At 42.5% G+C, this 24,596-nt stretch overlaps 2 protein-coding genes across 4 annotated transcripts in view; both read left to right on the top strand.

The window, feature by feature from the left end:
• Window positions 1-1,357: 1,357 nt before the first annotated feature.
• Window positions 1,358-18,904, top strand: glis3 (GLIS family zinc finger 3). The gene is made up of 8 exons (XM_076302457.1): window positions 1,358-1,721; window positions 4,049-4,223; window positions 4,829-5,990; window positions 12,410-12,571; window positions 12,775-12,885; window positions 15,393-15,525; window positions 15,811-15,989; window positions 18,845-18,904. The coding sequence occupies exons 1-8, from the start codon at window positions 1,358-1,360 to the stop codon at window positions 18,902-18,904; spliced, it is 2,346 nt and encodes a 781-aa protein (XP_076158572.1).
• A 5,044-nt stretch (window positions 18,905-23,948) lies between these two features.
• rfx3 (regulatory factor X, 3 (influences HLA class II expression)) overlaps window positions 23,949-24,596 on the top strand; it is a 28,965-nt gene continuing 28,317 nt past the window's right edge. For all 3 annotated transcript variants that reach the window (XM_076303130.1, XM_076303129.1, XM_076303128.1), the window contains exon 1: window positions 23,949-24,067. The gene's annotated coding sequence lies outside the window, so the exon portion shown is untranslated. The remainder of the gene's footprint in view (window positions 24,068-24,596) is intronic.

Genomic DNA, 24,596 nt, shown 5'->3' with positions numbered 1-24,596 from the left:
ACAAAGTTGCCATGCCAACGGTGTGCAGCACTTGCTGTGCAAACACTCGAATTGCTGGTAGAAAGGAGTAAGGCACAGCTAAGTGTAAGGAGAAAGGTGACGGATGTCAAACTACCGCAGGTACACAAACATTTGCACAAGAAAAAATATAGGCCGATGGCTGACGGACCATGTTGTGTCGCATATAATTCTGTTCTAAGTTCTACATGGGTCTTTTCAAAAGACATGGTGGTAGGATAAATATATAGGCTAGTCTATCATAAACCTACATTCTTGCGTCAAAACTAAAATCTGAGTAGAACGGTGCCTCAAACAAAAAGCTTGAAGCTGTCCACGTTTGCCATCAAGAAAATGAAAAATACAAGAAGTCAAGAAGCCAGTTAGTATCTGGTTCATGAGTTGCACTTCGTGGTGAGTAGCATAACCTAGCCTACTCATATGGACGTTCAAACTACGCTCTCTCAAATCTCCAAATCTTCACGCGCGTTATTGCGCTTGAAGTAGTCATACACGCGCACGCACATTGTAGATTAAACTCCATAGGAAGTTAATAATTAATTGTTTACGGTCTGAAAATCCCAAATATTCTTCATTAAAATAACAAACTGCTGAACTTAGACTGATCCGGAATGACATCATCGCAATTTAATGCAGCAAGCTAAAGGCTAACCAATGTGCGCCCCTGGAGACGATTATCATTATGCTCAGTATGCGTGGTGCTCCTGAAAATGAATAGCAACGAGCAAAGTGGCATACCAACACTTCAGAAGACCGATGAGAGGCGCCGTTGACAAGTCACTGGTTGGGATCAGTATTGCTTGGGTTCACTACGAGTTTGGATTGTAAACTTTGGAGACTGCGAGAGTGCGAATGTGATGGATCATGAAAGAGTTCTGACAAGACTTCAGGTATGTTACCTGGAAATCTTACAGTAGCTTAGAACTTGCTGACACACATTAGACTAGAAAACGTTTTATATGCCATGATTTTGGAATATTGGCTTCAGAAGTTATTCAGGGAAAAAAGTTATCTGACATGTAGTTACTTAATATCTCCAGCGTGCCATCTGCTGTGCACTGACTCAAACTCGAACTCAAACTTCGATATATGATTTGAAAGTTCTGATAAATAACAAAACTATAGTCTATTATATTGGTTGATATGAGGAAGTTGAAAGCTCAAGGATAAATAAATTGCTAGATGATCGTATTCTTTTTTTAAATAAACATAACATATACAAAAATATTTTTGTATCAACTGCACTGTTGTTACACTTTTGACCACTTGTGAAAGAGTTCTCCTCATCTGATCTGCTCCAGAAAGGGATGTCATTCTAATCAGCCCAGCTGTGGAAGACATGAACGGGAGAGCCTGCAACCTTATGGTGTCCCCCTCCAATGTTCCACATGCCTTGGGTGCACTCACTGGTCAACAGCTGCCCCCCGGAGGGGTCCAGAGTCACCCATCCTGCTCGAGCGCCCTTCACCACCCTTCTGGTCCAGGTGTGGGAGTCCAGTCTCAGACACTCGGAGGTCCGGTCCTGTTTCCCAGCCTCAGTCTTCGCCGACAGGTGCTGACTAATGGGAAGAGTCATGACATCCTCAGCTTTCCGCAATCGTCGTGGAAACAGGCATCATCCCTGTCTCTTCCACCTGCAGCCTCCATCTCCTGCTCAAAACAGGGAGCCAAAGCAAAATGTCTAGAGGCTGGTGGTGGCAAAGGTGAGAAATTGAGCCATTGTATTTTTTGGGGGGAGAAGCGTAAAACTGTTGCTGTTCAAGTCCAGTCATCCACATCAGTATGCTTGCACTTAATATAATGACAGCGTTGCATCAACAATCAGCGTCCTTTACGTCCAAAAGTGTCCATTCAATCCATGTATGTAAACATCAGCAGTGATATATATTTAATATATACTATATACACATACTAAATATTAATATTAAATATGGAAAAATATCATTTGAATAGCATGTTTTGGCCCTTTTAGCATGTTAAAACAAATAAAGCTCTGACAGTCAGGTCTGATGGATTTTCCACAACATTGGAGGTGAGACTCTGTATTAAAGACAAAAGCTCGGTTTCTTGGGCAAAGGAACTGTTGTTTTCCAGCATTACCATATTTCTCAGCTCAGTAGACCGGAACATGAAACATCATGGTGTTTGTGAAGTGCAGGTCATTCTGCAAGTGTCTCTCTCCCGGTTAAACATTTCCCAATCCCACTCATCTTGCTTGGCCACTTCTGAGATACACACACCTACACAGATAAACACTATGGGTCATTTCACCAAACTAACCCTTCCCAACCATATCAATTGGTACACAAAATCAGTCTAGTTGAAAGAGGCAATTTACCCATGCATGTAGGGATTGCATGAGCTCCACTATACTGATTAATTGAAATACCGTATAAGCACATCAGGGAGGTTTATATACAGTATAGACCCTTTCAACAATAAAAACAAAAACAATGCTTGAACGTTCTATTTGGTTCCCAATCTACTTCCTCTGCATTAAGATAACATATGGAATGTTAAAACGGAAGCCTTGTGGGGCCAACTATGATGCTGATAATGGAACTCTCTTGAAAGGGTCTATATAAGATACTTGCATTTTTGCTGCCAAAATAAGTGAGTGCCGCTGATTTACATAGCAAGCTTCATACTTCACTTCACCTCAATGACATCTAACAGCCCACACCATGTCTTCTCTCTCAATCCTCTTTCTCATATTTTGTATAATTAACCAAGCAGAAAGCTGGTGCTCAAGCAAGCCATTGAGCCATTGAGACTGGAGAACAAGAAGGAAAAAACTCATTAGTAATTAACAGAGCAGAAAGCGTCTCTTTATGGGAATACCACAGATATTTATTTGTTTCTTTATAAAAGAAAATGCTCACAAATACAAACAAAAGTGATATTCACAGCATTCTTTATTTTCAGTGTTTTTTTAGTGATGGAAATAGCAGGTGATCTCATCAGTCTGGAAACGTGTGTAAACGTATCATTAAGATATAGCAAGCAGATCATACAAACAGATGCATTCTCTCTCTCTCTCTCTCTCACGCACACACACACACAAAATTGCAGTGCAATGTCATGCCAGTCAGCTGATCTGTGTTTAATTGTTTTTTTTTAAAAGTCTTTAAAGGAACGTTTTGGGAAATTTGCCGTCTACTCAGAATTAGATAAGAGGACACATAATCTTCTCTTCTCTGTGTGTGCAATAACTTAGCCTGACACTTTTAGCCTAGCTTAGCATGATTCATTGGAAGTGAGATGCATCAGTTAGCCTAGCCCTCTTTTAGCTATAGGCTAACTGGTGTATAGGCTAATTTCCCCAAAAGTTGGCATGCTTCTTTAATTAAGAGGCCAGTTCTCCTAAACCACTGACTGTGCCACTCATGAGAGGGTTTGAGGAAGCTGTGCAGATGAAGAAGTTAATTATTAACCTGATGTTGACAATTTTGCAATTAGGGGATTTCTAACCCATATGACCGCTTGCTCTCTAAATCCTTAATCATTAAACCTAGTCACTGCTCCAGGCTTTTAATGCTGCAGTACTTTGGATATTGCAATACTGTGAAGTTGTCAGAGCTAGACCAATACTCCACCAATCTCTGTGTTGTTTACAGAAGAATCAAAATTGTTATGGATATCCTAGGGTGTGATGTTGCAGTCTGGGATGTGTGTGTGTGTGTGTTGCATTTGTGTGTGTGTGTGTGAATGTCATAGTGCACTTGATCACCATGATCCTTTCAGGGCAGGACTTCCTGTTCAGCCAACAATTGGCTTGTGGTGGGGGAAGGGGCATGATATGTGTAGACAATCGCCAACTTGGTGTTTTACAAACTGTCCCCATACATTTGTAGGATTTTTTAAGTGATCCTCAAGTGTGTCCTCATTTAAAAAGTCTCTGGTTAAGAGCACTGAGTGGCCATTGGGTTTCATTTTTATTCTTTTTTCCGTTCAGCCTTATTAAACAATGTCAGATCTACTTTGACTGGCACTGAACAAATGTTATTTCCTTCAATCTTTCCTACTGTAGGTCATTTACCACAGGGGAATGTCAACAAACACCCCACCAATGTAAACCTGCAGGTGACCAATAACACCATGGTTGTTCAGAGTCTGGGACTCCCCTCACACCAGCCTAACCATAGCACTGGACCCTCGGTCCTCTCCCATTCTGTTGGTCTGGTCGTGCCTTTTACAGATACCAGGTAAGTATTACCTACAGATGGCGTGACATAATAGAATACTGTGTGGATTAGTATCTTGCACTAGAAAGTGACACTAACTTAATGTGAAGCAAATTCTGCTCACCAATGTGGGAGCGAGAACAATGGAGACATTTATAAGGTGTTTTGTTTGGCCTTCTCTGCTATTTTCTTTTTGTCTTTTTAGGATAAAATGCACTGAATGTTAAACCTTGATTCTTGAATTTCCCCTTGAGGATCAATAAAGTATCTATCTATCTATCTATCTATCTATCTATCTAATTCAGAGTAACAGTGTGAGTGTGGAAGTGTTCTAGCCACCACAAAATGAGCTGTATTCAGAATGATGATGATGTGTAGCCAGTTGTTTGGTATTTACTTGGAAATATACAGATGTGAAGCTGACCATATTTTAACTGTACTGTACATTAGATAGATAGATAGATAGATAGATAGATAGACAGATAGACAGATAGACAGACTGACTTTATTGATCCCTAGGGGAAATTACACTGCAGGGAAGCATAATGAAAAGGTGGAAGACGCCTCAAACAGACTTACTCAAACATACTGTAACCTCTGCTGTTTACCATCTTTTGCCCTGGCAGGTCTTTGCTATCAAGGGAATCTCTTGCCTCAACAACTCTCAGCATTCCTGACACGCTGTCCATCCGGAGCGGCCGGCAAGAATGGCCCTATGGGTACCGAGTACTCCCCCCTCTGTGCTCGCAACCGTGCTCCAACACGATCGGAGAGGAGGGCCCGGAGACACTCGCCCTCCCGCCTGGCACAGCCATGTCTGGGGCCACCAGCGTCTCCAACTCGACCTCCTTGCCCTCGTACCTGTTCGGTGGTGGAGGCGACGCCGGCAGCCCCCGCCTTCCCGCGCGCGCAAAGAAGCGGGCGCTGTCCATGTCGCCGATGTCGGACGGCATCGGCATCGACCTGAACTCGGTCATCCGCACCTCGCCCACCTCGCTGGTGGCGTACATCAACGGCTCGCGGAGTTCGCCGGCGTCCCACCTGCTGGGGCCAGGGGCCACGATGGCGTCACCCCAGCAGTCCGAGGTGTGCGGTCACTTCCTAGGGGTGAAGGGCAGCTGCATCCCCAGTCCCAGACTCAGCGCCAGGCTGGCGTTGTCCGTCACCACGGACGACCACCCGGACCCTGAGTGTGCACGCATGCAGCGGCTGGAGCAGATGGGCTCCTTGGAGGGCCAGCTAGCCAACATGGTGGTGGGGCAGCAACAGCTGCCCACTGAAGGTCTCTCCATGGACAGAGGCATGAAGAGACAAGATGGTGGAGATGACTGCGTACATCGGTCTTTACAGCTACAGCTAGAGCTGGCTACGGTTATCCACACTCCCACTCCTCCACGGGGGCCTCCTCCTCCTTACCACTCCCACAAGCACCTGCCCATCCTGGGGCATCCTCTAGAGCCTGAGGGCCCCTTGGGGCTGTATGGCGAGGAGAGCCTTAGCCCCAGCAGCCTTCCCAAGGCATCGTGCCCCATAGTGGAAGATGAGGATGGGGAGCAGGAGGATTTCAGTGGAGGCTACTGTTGCCGCTGGGTGGACTGTAGCGCCACCCACAGCCAGCGAGAGGAACTGGTGAAGCACATCGAGAAGCTTCACGTGGACCAGCGCAAGGGAGAGGACTTCACCTGTTACTGGGCAGGATGCCCGCGCAGACAGAAGCCTTTCAACGCCCGCTACAAGTTGCTCATCCACATGAGGGTTCACTCAGGAGAGAAGCCCAACAAGTGCACGGTACACTGCACAGCCAGACACCAGCAGTCTCTCTTATACTGTCCCTGTTTTGCCCCTTTCCGACTGCCATACTGTAGGTTTGTTACAATGATGATTAGCAACTTCTCAGGTAGATATTTAGTCAAATAGTCTGGTAGCGGTCATCTTTAATAGTTTGTTTGTACACAATAAAGAACATATCTAAACATCTACAACACACCCAAATAGCAAAATCAGAGTTGCAGATATTGGAAGCTCAGTGGCTAGCCGCCGGAGGTGTACCACTTCTGAGCCACTGTTGGGCCATCATCACCTTTATTTTAACTTCTTGTGAATATTAAGAGAAAAAAACTGAATGAATAAAAAAAAAAATTGGACCATAATGGGCAAAGCGGTGGGGCGTTTGTCAGCAACCCGCCAGTGGATCGCAGGAAAACCACTGAGCAAAATGTCAGCAGACCACCAGATCTGCCCCCAGTGGGCCAGCAATGGTCCACCAGCCCTTGCTCTCTGGGTCATACGGTTCTATATGACTCAGGACCTTGATATGACAATTAGCTGTATCTATATGATAGATGTGTTAAAAGGATGTCCATGTTAAAAGGATGTCCATGAAGTCCATCTCTGATCTATGTGTCCATTGATTGTCAAACAGTGTAGATGTGTAGACTGTGATGTGTGATATTCTTCACATTCACTGCAAGAGCCCTTGTCTTTTAGCACTATCAAGCTCATGGACCATCAGCTCCTGTAGAGGGACAAATTAAGGACACTGATCATGTTAAGAGCACAAGAAAAACATTACTTCCTCCTCCTGCTTTCATCCAGCGTCAGGCAAGAGATATGAATTCAGCTTTTGAGGGGTTGGGTCTCTTCTTAACTCTGGCCATCGATGAGCCTAATTAGGCTCCAGACTGTGGTGATTAACATGGGGCCCTTTTTAGGCAGTTATGTAGTTATTAAATCGCTACAAAAGGGCCTGCACTGACTAAAGCACTGGCAGGCGTACGCCTCACTTCCTGCTGCGAGGCTCTCCCCTATACTGAGTGCGCTCGCGGCAGCCAAGCCGCTGTCAGTCATGGAGCTACAGCCACAGACTTGGAGCGATATGTCTGAACAGAAAAAAACAAAAAGCAAAGCACGCTACTGGAATAGGGGTGGAGGGAATGAAGTGAGACGCAGACTGAAGCTCTCTTGAGAGTCTCAAGTGCTCTTAACTATGCTAGTACCTATTCAGCGAAGAAAAAAGATAATACATTTTTTTTTTTTAAATCATTTGAAAGCCAAATTACAGTGGTGTAATTTCACCTACAGCCAGGCTGGACATTTGAGCCAGAGGAGCAGCAGGTGCTCTTGCCCTTTGCCTCTTGCCCATCCGGGCAGAGCACCTGGTTCAGATGAGTAAGACATGGGGCATTTTGCATCCCTCCCCTCGCCTCGTCTCACCCACCGTGTCAATCATTGACGGGGTGCATACCCGCGGGGCGACCTTTCATACCAAACTCTCACTTATTACTCTAAACCAGACCCCGTGTCCATGGATACCAGAGACGCGCAATGCTTTCAGGTCGCTTGTAACTCTAGACCAAAAGAGGTTTTTTGTTAAAAAAAAAAAAAAAAAAAAAAAACACAGAATCCTCAATCCCTCAAAAACACACCTCAACTGAACATTTCAAAGGAGATGGCTTCTTTAACGGAAATACACAGCGTTAGCATTTCTGTCAGGTGTGATTGGCACACAGAGAAGAATGGCAGACATACACACACACACACCACTCGGTCATTATTACACAGATCACATTACACACTCCATTCTCTGTACGTTGCTATGAGCATGTCATGACATGTTTAACCTGGCCCATTCCATGTTCACTGCACACACTGCTCTCCCTTCTTCCCCTGTTTGTAAAGGGAAAGGTTAAATAAGCTTTTAGGTCTCCTATTGACTCCTATTAACACACCATGATTTAGCACAAACACAATCTAGTTAAATATCATCTGATAACAGCCAGACAAGTGATATTAAAAAGCACTTTACCGTCAGCCACCAGCAATCTTGGATCATAAATTAGTTCACTTCATCGTACCCTGCAAATTCCATTAAACCAAAATCTGCTCCATCTACTAATTTCTCCTAACTGCTTGGTTATTGTAACTACTCACAGACGTAGATTATGATGGATGTGTTTTTGCTTTTAATATTTAGCAAAACCTGTGTGGCCAAATTATGTTGCATTTCATGTGCGAGTGCATGCTTGTTTTAGTCACATTATTGTGTACTTTATATAAAGAAATCAAAATCACTTTGAAAACAAAAAATCTAGTCTGCTTTCTGGCTCTCGGTCCTCGTTAATAGCCCCTTGAGTCGAACAAAATGGCAGGAAGGAGGCTGCCGCCTCTACACTGGCTGAATGTACCATTAATTATGGTGGACTGACATCTCTACCCTGGTGGCTGTGGAGACTTTCAACCACTTAGTTCCATTGTTTAATGCTGGTTTCAGAATGTAGAAAGGCTCTTGGAATTGAATACAGTGATTGTGCTCTTTCTACTCTCGCATATAGCCTTTTACAAAACAGGGGTTTCTTGGCTTAGGTAGAACTCTAAACGGTCCACTTTAGATCCCTCTATGTGAAAGCTTTTTGAGGCTATTTAGAGTATCAGTGTATAATAGCTTACAGTTCTACAGAACCATCCAAAAGTGTTTTCGCTTTATTTTATACCTATTTGATTTAATCAGCACTTTTTAATCCTCTTTTTGTATGTTATTGGTAGTCGTTTACTAAGGCACAAGTAACCTTCCCTGGATAAACAATTATGGCAGAAACATTCTTCACTACCATGGAAATTACCACCAAAAGGAATCTGCGAAGAACCCTTCCTCACATGCGGCTCGTTAGAACCTTTAAGGATTCTTCTGTGGAAGATGACCCACAGAAAAGGTTCATTATACAGACTGCACGATTTGTCTACTTCACATGGTGTGGAATGCTCTTATTCTCTTACTCTCAAAACCCTGATGGAGATGGGTCTCTCCCTCTCCTCCTAGCCCCCCACCCCACCCACTGCGTGTGCTCCTGGCTTAGACTCCTCTAGCGGTGCTTCTTCACAATGAGGGCCATGTTAATCTCAACTCTGATGTGCTGCCTGATTTGACATGGGGTGGTGTGGTTGTGTGTGAATGTGCCTCAGTGCGTAAACTCATAGAGATCAGTTAGACTGAACTAATTCAGTTAGTTCACTCCGCTAGGAAAAGCTTGAAATTCTATCCTTGTCAGAACTGTTGAAAAAGCTTCCAGGATTTTAGCGGGCTTTATTGAATCGAGGAGCGGGATTTTTTTCCCCTTCTCAAACAATTGTTTTCAAAAAAGGATCCTCTTTCTGCAGATATTACTTTACTTAATTTGTTTTACTTGATTCTGATGACAACTAATAAAACTTAAAAAAGAAAATAAATCCTAAACTCTATTCATTAATTACACATTATTAATGAATCTGCCTAAATATATCACACAGCTGTAAGCCTATCACAGCAGCAATCATTCCTTGGCAACAGTTGATGTAAAGCACTCAAACATATCAAAGATAAAAATAACTTATAACTATTGCTAAGAATCAGTTTTCTGCGTGAAGATAAAACTAAACCTCATAATTGAAGCTAGGAGAGTATGCGATTAGAGAAGTGCTTAATATAAGAGGTAATAGCATAATGATGATTGACAAGGAAGGGCTGCTCTTTTTCAGGGGGGTTTGGATGGTTTACAGAACTGCCCATGCATTTGTTGATAAATCTGTGTGTGTGTGTGTATGTGTATGTGTGTGTGTTTGGGAGATAACAATTGTTAGAGCTTGTGCTCTCGGGATGTATACGGCAAAGTTTGACAGTTTTTGCATATTTTTGTTGGGGGGGTAGTGTTTGGGGACTGCCGGGTGGAGTTGAGGACAGAGGTGTGTGTTTAGAGAGGTGCTGCCAGACTTCAGACCGTTGGCACGGTCCCGGCATCCCCGCACCACCGCCTGCCTGTCGTGAACGTGGCTGTCTGCCTGGCCTGTCAGCTCCAGGCGGTGTGATGGCACTGGGCCCACGGCTCTGGCTATTCAGCTACGCTTGTCTGAGCAGCGGCCAGCGGGGGGGGTCAGGCTTTATTAAATAACGACTCGTCTGACAAGCTTTCCTCCGGACGGCCGTTTGCTTTGCATCCATTGGCCTCCTCTGTGCCACTGGCACACGGTTGATGTCTGAGGCTGTGTCTGTGCCTTTGTGTGTGTGTGTGTGTGTGTGTATATGTCTTTGTGTGTGTGTGTGTGTGTGTGTGTGTATATGTCTTTGTGTGTGTGTGTGTGTGTGTGTATATGTCTTTGTGTGTGTGTGTGTGTGTGTGTGTGTGTATATGTCTTTGTGTGTGTGTGTGTGTGTGTGTGTGTGTGTGTGTTGTGCCCTGCCTCCCACTCTTGTGCCCCGGGGCAAAAGCCTTATGGATCCTGTTCGCCTTTTCCCCAGCCGTTTGTTCTGCTGCCTCTTAGAGGACACCTCTGATTGTTCAGGGGGTTGGTTCACCACACTAATGATCAGACAGCAAATCAAAGGAGTCCGAGGTTATAACTTTACACCCCAATGGCTGCTGTCAGGGTGCTAAGAGCTCATGGAGTGAGTGCCCAGCAAGGACCCGTTTAAAGGATCATTGTAAACAAATTGCCTTCTGAGACCAAGAAGGTCTGAAGATAGGACCAGAAGTGATTTAGTAAGATGATCATACACTCAGGAGTTTTAGGTAAATTTCATACTATTGTTTTTTAAGTAGCCTTAAGAGAGGAGTAATCTAGAAAGCAGTTCCATACTGATTTTGTGACTTTTCTCTGAAGTCCTGTACCCCTGTTTTAATAAGCAACTGTTTACTTTGGGCTCTTTGAGCAGGCGGCAGGTATGAGGATAAATAGAAAGCTAATGAATGCTGTAGAAAGCCAATGAATGGCACAGGCCCTGAATACATGCCCAGTGTGAAGGGAACTTCAATGAATTGTTGCTGTGTGGCATTTCTGATGGACTATCAGACTAAATACACACATGTAATGTGTAAACGTAGATTAAGATTCTATCACTGACTGTCAATCACAATAGTTTATCTCTAGCACTCAGGCAATATACTGTATTATGAAAAAGTCAACAACAGTTTCGCGTGAATCCAGCACTAAAGCTACATATAACCTTCCTGACCCTGGTCCACGCAACAAACATCCCTCCGCTCAGCCCTTCACACACAAACCTGCTAAAAAGCTTTTAAGTTTCAAAAGACCAGACAGAGAGCAGTTCTTCCAGCAGACAGAGAAAGATCCACAGCTGACCTAGATGCAATGTTGCAATGTTCACGTAGCCTCAAACGATTATTCTTTTTAATTGTGGTCACACAATTACAAAGTAATCATCATCATTTCTGTGGCCCAGGCTTGTGCAAAATTCCAGAATTGAATTGAAACTGGCTCTTTAATTCCAATTCAATTCTTGAATTTCTCTTGCATTTCAATTGAGGTAGCAAACAGGAAGCAAAATTGCAATTCGAATTGTGCACAACCCTGCTGTGGCAGTTCTCTTCCTGTTAAAAAGAGGTCAGTGGTTTCATCACTCAGAGCATGGCCTGGCCAGAAAGTCTCCAAAGCTGAGTTATTCTTCCATGGGAATGCTCGAGAACTGAGAGGACAAAAGGTTGGAGCGTAGGCAAATTCCACTTAATGACTTGCATACCTCAGGGCTGATGTCATTAACGTAATAGCTTAATATGTAAAATACTGTGGAAACGCTTTCTCACATTCCTCTGAACAAGCAGTCCAGTCAGCCAGACAACAGAATACAAGTTCAAACAGTTTGAAGGACTTGATGAAAATGAGACAACAGTGAGAGAATGTTACCCAGTCTGGTCGCAGCCATGTCTGTGAAGTAAGTATAAAACATTTGAAAAGAAAATTAAAAAAAAATAGATGCTGTGAACGTGAGCCTGCTTGTAACATGTGAGAATTATCACCTTGACCTGTAGGTGTGCTGCTGTGTGGTGATTGCCCTCGCCAGTTAAAGTAAACACTGTCCTCTGCTGGTTCCTCTCACCTATGGCAGGTCACACCAGTGTTGGGGACAGCTGTGTTGTGGGTATGACCTCTCAGTGTCACGCAAAATGCACCTGTGTGGGAGAGGCATGCATCTGGAGTATGTTTGGACTACACTGATCTTTTTGCGGACATAGATGCGGACATAGATGCACATTATGGATATAATGTGCATCTATGTGCCTGAAGAATGAATTGAGTCAAGTGACTTTACAATGCCTCGTATAAAATGAAAGGGAAAATCAAATCAGTAATCATATAATTAAAGGGAAAGTCAAATCAGTATTAATGCATGAATCAGCATTATAAAGATGTTGTTTTGTGTGTTTGTGTGTGTGGTCCAGTTTGAGGGCTGTCAGAAGGCTTTCTCCCGCCTGGAGAACCTGAAGATTCACCTGCGCAGCCACACAGGGGAGAAGCCCTACGTGTGCCAGCACCCTGGCTGCCACAAGGCCTTCAGCAACTCCAGCGACCGTGCCAAACATCAACGCACACACCTCGACACTGTGAGTGCTTCCTCCACCATTCAGTTACCCTGGCCTCCATGGAGGAAAGTGGACTACACACCATAGACTCAATCAGCTAAACATTTATATGTTTTATATGTATTTTTCCGCTGACAGACTGTGGCAGTGGCAACATCAAGTGTCCATATAGATGAAATGCAATATGATCGTGCTTCCTTTCTGGTTGTTTGTTTGGGTGACAGAAGCCGTACGGATGCCAGGTGCAGGGTTGCTCTAAGCGCTACACAGACCCAAGCTCTCTGCGCAAACATGTGAAGTCACACTCCAGCAAGGAGCAGCAGGCCAGGAAAAAGGTCTGTGTCAACTCAGGCAATTCATCAGTTCAAGTTCATCGTGGGAGACTGACAATGAATAAACAGTCTTTAATGGGCATAAATTGTTCTGGATTATGACAAATCAAATATATGGAATGTGGAATAGCTATGCATACAGGGATGTGGACATGGATAACTAAGTGCCCCCCACCCCCGCCCCACTCCAACTGACTGCAGTTTAAATACATATTTCTTTAGAATGTCATTTATACTGTTCCACGTAGCATAACCTATATCTGTAGCATCTACGTGTAGCATAACCTATATCTGTAGCAGAGCTAGTGAGCGGAGCTGAGCGGTGCGAATATCCCGCTCCTCGCTCAGGTGGCTGTTCACTTGGCCGCTCCTCCACTCAAATTCACGTAAGGCCGCTCCGCTCAATTTCGCTCCCCGCTCCACTTCAAAATCCTCCCGCTCCAGTGAAATCGCTCCACGCTCGCTCCAATTTAAAAGAGGGAGAAATAATCTACAAGCCGAATTGTCACCTTAGAAAACTCAAATCCCAAAGAACTAAGAGAAACGGCAATGTTACTCATAGAACATTGTAAAAGATAGCCTAATGCAACACAGACAGTGCAACAACGAACAAGCTTGGCAACGTACACATAAGCCTCAAACTAAAGGGATCAGTGGGATTAATTGCCTAAATAATACAGGTTTAGCGTCCAAGTTTTACTTCAGCCTTACTTAAAGCATAGGCGATTCAAATTGCTCACGTTTTCCTTTGCTCTCCGCAGCACACTCATGTTTCCGCGAAATGTGTCTTCTTAAATTCCAAAATAAATCTCACTGGAACAGTGTCACGACATAGGCTAGTTGTTCTTGCTCTACATTGTTTGTATCTAGTTGTTTTGTAGGAATAGTACGCTTGTAAGCCCTATGACTTTCAGTTTCCTTTCTAAAATATTTAGCGACTTCATCCCCAACGAACTCACTGTAACGTCGGCAAGCTGGACTATGTGCTACGGACTCTGAGACAATGCATTCTGGGATACGGGGGAGAACTCTGGGGGTTGTTTGTGTGTGTTAATGTCTTTATTTACTGTTTTAATGTCCGTGTTTTAGTGTAGCGTGTTACCCTTTTAGGTCTTCCTCGTGTGTGATCCTTTTTGTGTGGGAGGCTGCGTCCACCCCTGTATGTGTAGTGTGTATGCGTTTCATCTGCCTAGAGTGTGCTTTTTTTGTGGCCCTGCTCCAGTTTCTGAATGCTAGGCACTGAACGTGGTCTCTGCCCCTAGCTGCAGCAACGAATCCGTTACTTCACTATGACAAATGTCCTCATTCTGAAATGTAACGGTCTTAGTTTCATTATGAAGACGTGAGTTCTAGGTGGATTTGGGCATATGCTTCAGACTCGTGGTGTGAGCGGCGCCGGAGCGAAATTGGAGCGGAACAGAGCGGCCGCTCCGGTCTCTGAATTAAAAAGCGTTCCGCGCTCCAACAAAATTCCATCCGCTCCGCTCCTCACTCGCTTGCGCTCCGCTCACTAGCTCTGATCTGTAGCATAAAACTATATTAAACATCTTAATTTTACCATCTCCATTTTATGTCTCAGAGGCTAATTAAGACATAATTTCTTAGAGTGACAATGTTTTGTTCTATTCTGTCATTTTCTCTGGAGGCATGTGCAGGATTCATTTAGACACATTATCGACACACGTTAGCTCTGCCTAGCACAGGGGGTAGGCTATGCACAGCTGCTTCCTCAAACTGGAACTTGTTAACTGTCGTGTGTAGGTGCGGTGCTCATTAACACATGAACACAAAAATGACAAGAAAGGTCACATCACTATAGTTACGGCAAGTAAAGGTAAGCTGTTTCTAAAAAAAGTGAAAAAGTAAGAAAAAAAATAATAGAAAACAAAGACAACTCCACATTGTCTATGTCACAAATGCAACAGATTCTGTGGAAGATTTTCAGAAATGGTTTGTTTTGTTTTTAACAAGCCACTGAAAGAAAGCTCGACTTGCTTTAGATATGTGATTTCTACCGTGCATACTCTTTTTGTACTTATAGTGATGGGCATAAAGGGTCATTGTTGCATAACCCTCCTAAGGCCATGGCAAAAAAACTTGATTTCTTTACATAAGCTATTTATTCATGTGGCCTAAGGAAAAAATGTAGACCCATTACATTGCACACCAGGGAGCCATTCTAGCAGCACTTTTCAAATTGAACCTCTATCACAATAACAGCAAACAATTACCTCTGAAATCAGTGATGTCTTTCAGACTAGTTACTGTAGTCTCCAAAAACATACAACAGTAAGGATCAACCAAATTCCTCTGTTGAGTTTGAGAATGTTCTGGGTTACTTTAAGGATTCAGAAATGTGTTTTACTTTTACATGTCTGGTGGGTAGCAGATTAGGCATTCCTGGCTACCCCTATTACTCTGCAAGGCATTACATTAATTGCATATAGCATATCTGTTTCTCAGCATTCTTACAAGTCATTGTTTTTCTTTTGTCTTCTTTTTCATTGTAGCTAAGGCAAAGCACAGATTTAAGCCAGGATGGACTATCAGAGTGCTTGACGATCCAGCCACTACAAGCTTGTCTCTCCCCCATGGATATGATTGACAGTCTGTGCCAATCTCCTGATCCACCAAAGTACTCTGGTAAACAATTATTTTGTTTCTCATAGATTTTCTGTGATATTCAGGAGGCTGTTAATGACCACCCGCAGTGCTGTAGCATGACTAAATAGCAACATCGGTTAATGCTTGATAGTAAATTGTGTTTGACAGACATACATTAGAGGTGTGATATGTAGCTCGATTACAACAAAAAAAGAGTGTCTATTGTTTCAGCGAAACAGAGGCTGAACAGGCGAGGCGAGGCGTCTCACCACTGCTTGTTTGTTTTTCCCTAACGGCTCGCTCTTCACTGTTGTGGTGCCATAGGTGTGTTCTCACCGAACCGGTCCAGCAGCAACGCGTCTGCCCCACTGCCTCGCCCAGCCCAGGGCAGCCCACGCGCGCCCATCCTGGCCCCTCTGCACGACTCCTGCAGGTATCACGCCCGGCCCACACCATCAGACCTTTCACATGCCAACCGCTTCCTGAGGGAGTTTGCATTAACTGTGCTATGGTTTATCAGCATATAATTTATCAGTCGTTTAATAACTAAGTGAGCATAGGTCGGATTTAGTACAGTGCAAATCTAAAAAGAATAAAAAGAAATCAATATATATATTAACTGCATTCCTTGATTTTTTTTTTAATTCTTTTTAGTATACTTTATATATATATATATATATATATATATATATATATATATATATACACTACGTATTCATTAAAGGTATAGTAGGGAAAGCAATACTGGATGACATTGTGTTGTGTTTGTTAATGTTAACTGTCTTAGCAGATACTTTGGTTCAAAGCAACCTGCATTATAGTGCTCCCCGAGAAACACTAGGATTGAATAAGAATGTTTTTACAATGTTCTCAGAGAATGGAGAGCTAATGGATTGTGAGGAGATATTAACTGAAAAGTGTTAAATCGTTTACTATCGCTTACCCTACCTTTAATGAATTCTACAAATTAAACACAAATCTTATTAATGATACTGTTGTTCTTATGCAACATACAAAGTAACAAACAGTGCTCCTGGATTTTTTCAGATACCTGAACTACAAACAGTGCTTGTGCATTGCTTTTCTTCTGTTGATCTGATTATTCAATTATCAATAATCAAACAACAACAACAACAAAAAAAACATTATTATGACTGGGAATTAATTTTTATGAGCAGAACAGACAAGACTTTTGAACATTAGCTATTAGTTCTTCCATTTCCTGGCTTTGGCTGCAGGATAATGACAGCTCTTGCTGATTGCCCTAATAGTCACCACTGATGCACTCTCTCACCACTTCCAGTGAGAAAATCTGAAGTAGATTAATTGCAGGGCAAAGATAAAACTCTAAGTAAGTATAAGTATATATATTCTTTTGATCCCGTGAGGGAAATTTGGTCTCTGCATTTATCCCAATCCATGAATTAGTGAAACACACTCAGCACACAGTGAACACACAGTGAGGTGAAGCACACACTAATCCCGGCGCAGTGAGCTGCCTGCAACAACAGCGGCGCTCAGGGAGCAGAGAGGGGTTAGGTCAGCCGTGCCTACTGGTCAGAGTTCGAACCGGCAACCCTCCGGTTACAAGTCCAAAGCGCTAACCAGTAGGCCACGGCTGCCCCTTACTCTTCACGTGAACGAAAATCAACTTTATGAAAACAGTTTGATTTCTGGTAGGTTCAATGTGATTTAGTGCAAGAGAATGCAGGAATGCATGAAGGTCTTGGCACAATTATGAAGGTCCTGTTACAAGCCACATTGGTGGGCAGCGACTGAAGTCGCAGGGGAAAAAAACTAAATTGTTGTTTGGTGTCTGACACATCTTGAAGGACACTTACAACGTGTGCGCACACAATTATACATCTGTTCACACACATCTACTTTAAATTCTCTTGGAGTTTGCAGCAACACAATGGGTTGCTATGACTGATTTCAAAACTCCTACACTCCTCTCCCTTTTACTCTGATCTGAAACAATTAAGTGCTTAAAAAACATTGGTTGTCATGGCTTTATGGCAGTAAGCTCATAGTTGGAATAATCTGATTTAAAATAAAGCACCATTTTTCTCGCCTTTGAAAAGGGGCCCAATGGGCCTTTGTAAGCCCTTTAAGCATCAGCTGTGCCCAAAAAAAAGTAAAACATGGAGGGGAGGGGGGTAGGGTGGTGTTTTGTACAGTTTTTGGACGCAACACTGCAACACCGTTTCTGTGTCTGCCCATATAAACACATTCGCTTATCGGCGCTCTTCAAAGGCAGAGAAAGAGGGAGAGGGCCATTTCTGTACTGTCGGAGCCAGATGCTCTGAACCACTTGCTGGTGGTAATTGTTTGAGTACCAGCAGTAGGCGAAGCATTCACAACAGGGTCCCAAGGATACAATTGGACGGCGAAAACAAGCCTTGTGCTGCCACATTGGGCCTAAGGAGTCTGCATTGACGGATGCTATAGACACCAAACATAGTGACTGAGGAATTCAATAAAAGAATCATAGGGGAAAAGATCTGTTTTCTCATGTCTGAAGAAAGAGGTTTGATGTAATTACTTCTGTAGATGTGAAATCAATTGTGAAATCCTACAGACGTTTTCATCTATTTGTTTTCCACTCCAAAAGAAAACCCCATGATTTTTGGAACCCAAACTTCTTTTGGAACCCAAACTTTTTTTGGAACCCAAACTTCTTTTGGAACCCAAACTTTTTTTGGAACCCACAATTAATATAACTACGACTGCTTGATTATGGCAAGAATCATAATTGAATGCAAAACTCATCCATTTCCTAAACTTTTAACTGTTGATTCAATTGAATTTTCTTAAAAAATAATAATGATAATAATAATAATTTATATATAAACATGGATAAAAAAAAGTTTAAAAGATTAATATAAATATTGACTATATATTTTCTATGTGTCTGTTTCTTATAGTATCTTTGAGCACTGACTCAAAATCATGCATATACATTTAATTAATTCATTAATCTTTTTTTTAAAAACTGTTATGAAATACCCAAAACTCTGCATTATGACATTATCGATCTGTAAATCAGTGGCCTTGTGGTTCATTATACAATTTAGAATTAGTATTAGATTTAAAGGTATTGAAAGGAACTTTACTACCATCATTATTTTAAATATTTTTTCTAGCATTCAAGTTTTTCTTTATCTTCAAAAAGCAATTAGCATGGATCAATAGATCAATAATGAAGACAGTACAAAAGACGTATAAATTGAGTTGATTACACTACACCTGTAACTATACATTACACAGAGCAAAAATATTCAATGCTAAAATTGATAAGAATAAAACAAAATGTGTGTAAAGAAATTTGTGTGGCCTTCTTTGATCATCTCCGCAGATTTGCAGCACCCTCACCTCATCACCTGCAAGCTCCCCATTGCCCCTGCGGCACAGGTGATCTCCAGAGAACCCGCCGAACTCAGCCTCTCCTGGCGCCTCCCGACACACACCTCCCTGATCACTTGCGAGGTAACTCCCATGTTTACTACTCCGTATTTACAGAAACAACAAGGCGCAAATATTATACTCCTCCTCCAAAACTTACATTCATTCATAAAATGCTAGTCTTTCAAAGCTGACATTAATCAATTTGGACACTTGAAGGGCTATATTTTGGACCCCGGCACATGGCGTAAAACTCGTTTTCCACCCGGCACCAAGTTTAATTCGGTTAATTTTTTAAACAATGCGCCCAGGGGTGTGGCAATTAACAACCTAGGGAGTGGCCTGGCGCATTGTCTAAAAATCGCTATTGTACACCTGGTCAGAAGTCTATGGCGAGTTTATATGTTATTTTAAGAGCGCATTGTCAACAGTCATATTGGCAGGTGCACGCACCATCCTTCTATCATTCATGAACGCACACCAGCGCACGTCCATGCAAAACATTACAAATTGCACGATTACAATGGGAAACATAATTAGAATAAAGATATTACGAAAATACTGTACATCTCATGATGAGTAGTTATTCACCATCATTTGCAAATTGGTAATGACGATTAAAAGTGATTAGGAGAGAGGCGAGGGACACGTATGGAGCACAGCTGAAGATGCACTGTCACGAGATATAAGCAACTCCTCTGCAGGATTAATGTTTTTTATTCAGTCATTTGAGCAATATTAGGGTAAGTGTTGCTTTTTCCAGCACATGTTTTCGATAGTAACCCATTGTCAGTCAATAGTGAAAGTAACAGCATATAACTGTCTTGTCGTTGACTGACACCATGGTGAAGTTAGTTTCACTTTGCCAATGAGTTCAAATAATAGAGGAGTGCAAATGCGTGAAGGCTATGCTAGGTTTTAGTAAAGCATGGTTTAGTGGAATGACTATTCCATACGGTTTCGCAAGCAGCCTCCTTCAAATGTGCAGTTGAATGTCAAAATACCGATGCATTTATTTGACATCACGCTTTGCGCCGTTAAAGGGAATGACAGATGTCATTCTCATTGGTTTAAATGATGTTATACGCCCCAAACACACCCATGACTGATTAAAAAACCTAGGAACACCTTGTTGCGCCATGCGCTCGACGTTTGATAACGAAAACCCTCCCAATGTGGACTGGACACATCCTACTAAATTTGCATAAGCTTTTGACGAGTGACGATGCGCTTTTGACTGTCATGATAGGGCCCGAAGTCTTAGTCATTAGTTAGTTATCAGGTCTTAGTCATGCTCCATCCCGGGACAGGGCATCTGAGAGTAGGCCCCCTGGAGTGTGATGAATGAATCATGTCATTTCTCTGTCGCTGGAGCAGCAGGTGTTTGTTACAGTCAGAGAATACACCATCGGGGGCTACACTCTTTTTCCCAGAAAAACGGAATAATCCACGGCATGTCTCAGAAATATTAACGCAGCATGCCCCGATGACGAGTGCAGTTTTTTTTACGCCGTCAGATGGGCTGCTTCGAAGATGTCTACTGTATGCACAGCCAGTGTGTGCACGGGAGGGTTCAAGCGTAGTACGTCAGAAGAAGTTGCATCAGTACAAGCCGTTCCCATTTTTAAATCCAACAAATTTGGAATGTGGACATGTTTGTGAGTAGATTATTCCTGATACCCAGGTTTCTCCAGCCACATCCATATGGCATGTGCCCCATCATACGATGACTCACCACTGACTACAGGGCTGACCGCAGCCTGTTCCATCATGCAGACGCAGGCTTGTGGGGGAACCCTGCCTGTCCCCACCACCTCCCAATCTGATCTGGACTTAGTGCACAGAGCTCTTTCAGGGATCACGGGTGAGTTGATGTCTTCTTAATGGTAGGCCTAGATGTATCATGAGGTATATTTAGTGTGTGTGTGTGTGTGTGTTGACTAATTTGCGAAATATTCTCTATTTGCCTCCAAATGATGCTAATTTACCTGTCACATTTTGCTTTCTCTGTCTTCTAACTAAACATATCAGCCATAATATACAGTACTGTAGTTACAGATGTCTACACACTGTGTGCATTGTTGTATGAGGGATATATGGTCTTTTGGGCCCCCACTGTCGACTTCAAGGCAGTGCTGCCTGGAAGACACTAGGATTAGGCAAGGGTTTGGGTTAGGGTTAGGTATGGCAGCGCTGCCTTGAGGTCGACAGTGGGGGCCCAAAAAACCATCAAGCTGTATGAGGTGCTAGCTGTGGGTTAGCACAGGCATTAGGTTAATTCAAAACAACAAATGAAAGGGTCTGAGATGTACTAAAGAATTGGCATATCACACAGTAAAACAGTGTAATCTAATACAGTCTGTAGATAGATATATCTATCACACAATGTCACTGGAAAAAAAAGTTTTTTCTTGCATTCCTTTCATTTTGGATAGGATGAGACTCAGCTTACATCATGACTTTTGTTTACTTTGTCAGAAAAATGATGAGACCTCTTAAAGACCTTGAGACCTTTAAAAAAAAAAAGAATGCAAAGTTCAAAACAATGTATTGCATGCTATGCCTATGCATGAAGAGTATCATAGATATTGCATGGAATTTTTGAACTGCTGAATATGATCAGATTGCTTTACAACAATGCCAGAAACTTCCCAATTCCAACCAAATGTAATTAATTTGCTTCACAAAACAAATACTATTTGTGCTCCTTGTGTTGCCAGTATATGACACCCATGGCATGTCACAGGACTTCCTTACTGACCCTGGCCTGCAGGGATCCGACGGCAGCTACCTACACATTGGTGGCATGGAGCGCTGTCCCAGTCAACTGTCCTGTATCTACACCGAGGGATGATCTTCCAACTCTACAACCTTTGCTATGGAACCTCACCTGAACAGCCACGAGAGTGCATCAGCAGCAGAGCTTAACTGATCGTTTAATACATTCAGAATAACAGTTTAGATTTTATGCACTAAAATGTTTAAGTTGATCCACTATTCTGAATCCATTTGTATGCTCATTTTTAAGCCACTAGAAAATACCAGAATGTTGAGCCTGCACTGGAATCATTATCCAGCTTGTTGCACATATTGTCTTAACTCTAACAACCTGGTACTAACCACCGTAGAGTGCCTTATAGACAACTTCTGCCACAATGATGCCTTTATATAAAACTGTTCTGAATCTGTACAAAACACTGTGTTGGTTTGAATTGTAAATAGATAGATGGATGGATGGATGGATAGATAGATACTTTATTTATCCAGAAGGAAATTAAGTATGTTAAATTGTATGTATGTTATCCACAATAACATTTGGACCATATTGTTATCGTCCGATAAACACTAAAATCCGATAAAACCACTAAAATAACGACACTCATCCTATGAGGTTTCAGGTAACCTTCATCAGAAACCTGTTCAAATAGGATGATATTTACATCTTTATTTGAAAAAAATTAAAATTGCTTCCCCATACAGAATACTTATATTTCCTACATATTATATACATTATATTATATTTCCTGTATATTTATATATATATTATTTGTGTTTATTTTGTGTGTGTGTTTAGTATTGGCATTGCCAATATTGGCCTGATTTAATCTGCATTAGAATACCGTCAGACATTCGATCCCTAATGTATCCCTAATGTTCTGTGTGTTTTTTACCGATGACCCTCTGAGGGAGTATACTGGTCTTGGTGGTGTAATAGATTGACATGGAAGCACAGGTAGGCTACATGACAACATGTGTTTACAATGAATGGGCCAGTGGTACAGGTCCCTCTCGTCGGTAGACTCATTCATTCATCCATTGAGACATCACAAGCATCATCAGCATACACTCTGAGGGTGTCATCTCAGTACATGTTGGAAGGCGGGAACAGTGTTAACCATAGATATATATATATATATCTATGGTGTTAACTGCAAGCTTTAGAACTTGATGACGGAATACCACACAATACATTTAAGCAAGCTCTGTTAAGGCATAGCCTAGGTCATGAATAACCTCTCATGACAAGCCTCTGTTCAGTATTTCCCTGCTGGGCTAAGATGCCTTAGGTCTAGGCTTTGACTCGAGATCGACACTGATTTCATTTTGACTGATGACACTGATTTCGTGTGTGTGTGCGCGCGTCCGTGTGTGTGTGCGCGCGTGCGTGTGTCCGTCTGTCTGTGGGGACTATGAAGATTAAGACTACAATACGGGATTATAATGCCTTTGTAGCCTATGTGATGGCCCATTAATAAGAATGGTCATCTTGCATTTAATAAACAAAGTAGTCTGGTTTAACGAGTTTGGGCATTTAGGCCGATGAGCTGCGCCAATTTGCTTTATAGTTTTGAATATTAGTCAGTAGGCTAGCCTACTTGCTTTTTCATAAGATTATTAACGTCAGTTTATTCTGAATTGCAGCTTGTATACATCATTTTTTGGATTGTAATCCTCCTTTGGTTCACGCTCCGGAATCCTTGCAAATCACATGTAGAAACGGCTCAGAGCAATATTGATGTAGGTATTCGACAACAGAATACACGAATCGCAAAAGAAGGGGAAAGAGATCGCTTCCCTTTCTCTGCCATCGCCACCAACCTTTATCATGGGAGCGATAATCAGAAGGAAGTCCCGCCCATCGTTTTCGATCAATTACAGCTTTTTCCCGCAAGCTAGTCACAGCTCTCTTGCTGCTGCAGGCAGCAAGAAAGGCTAGTTTCCTCCTTCTACACAACTGGAGTAGGCTACTAATGATTTTGGCTTTTAGGCCAAAATCCCAGGTGACCAATATGTCCAAGAGAAAATACAGATGTCTCTACGAAGCCATGGAAATATTTACTTAAGAGATTCGTGTCTATAAGAATACATATTAGCTTGCTAACAGTGGTCCAATTTTCAATATGACTGAAAATTGTAGCCCAATTTACATTTTTAATCTCCTCCCCAAATTCACTGCCTAACCAATGTATGTTGTCCACCGACATGTCTCCGCCTTTTCCTGACACCCAAGGTAGGTTGCGCTAAGAGGAGTTTTATAGCAACTGTTGCCCTGTGATTCAGCGCCATAGTCACCGTAGTCCTGGCGACTGTAACCCATCAACAACAACAACCTCTCGCTCCATCATTACCACCTCCACCATCCTCATCCTCATCAACACGTTAGTCTACGGTACAGGTGAATATGCTAGATCTACTACATTTTGCACATTGAAACAATTTGATGTCAAACCACTCCTCTTATGTCGTTAATGTAGAGTGAAGTTCAAAAATCGTGTTCTTTTGTGGATGTTTTACTGGGGGCAGCGAGCTAGCCTACTATCACTAGCTAGCTACATTAATTTCATTCATTGCTTGGCAATTGCTAGCCAGCGGTGCATGTCAACCAACACTGATGTAGTTAACGTTTTATATTTACACTTGTTACTTATGTTACGAACATTGCTGAGATTTATTCAAACAACAGATAGAGTAGCTAAATTGTTGTTGAGAATATGAGCCCTTTTAATGTTGACCCGTGTGAGAGTTTTCTAGTTTTTCCTGTTTTTATATTAGCCTACACGGCTAGCTACATTAACATTATCTGATGTTAGCCCATAAAAGAACTAGCCTAGCTAAGAGACAGACTACAGGGCTGCCAGCAGACTAGCGGCGAGTGTGTAACTAACGTTATTTGGCCAGCTGGTATCCTATACGGGTTGGGGAAG

Source organism: Alosa pseudoharengus, unplaced genomic scaffold, assembly GCF_046254945.1.
Source record: "Alosa pseudoharengus isolate Yale_2024_CS ecotype anadromous, Long Island Sound unplaced genomic scaffold, YU_APseudo_1.1 YU_APseudo_1.1_scf_24, whole genome shotgun sequence".
NCBI classification, from domain to species: domain Eukaryota; kingdom Metazoa; phylum Chordata; class Actinopteri; order Clupeiformes; family Clupeidae; genus Alosa; species Alosa pseudoharengus.
This window is presented reverse-complemented; position numbering and strand designations above follow the sequence as displayed.

Excerpts from the sequence above, each read along its gene's own strand:
- glis3 (XM_076302457.1), top strand. The coding sequence starts at position 1,358 with ATGAACGGGAGAGCCTGCAACCTTATGGTGTCCCCCTCCAATGTTCCA. Across the intron at positions 5,991-12,409 it reads AGAAGCCCAACAAGTGCACG|TTTGAGGGCTGTCAGAAGGC; the intron begins GTACACTGCACA and ends TGTGTGGTCCAG. Across the intron at positions 12,886-15,392 it reads AGCAGCAGGCCAGGAAAAAG|CTAAGGCAAAGCACAGATTT; the intron begins GTCTGTGTCAAC and ends TTTTCATTGTAG.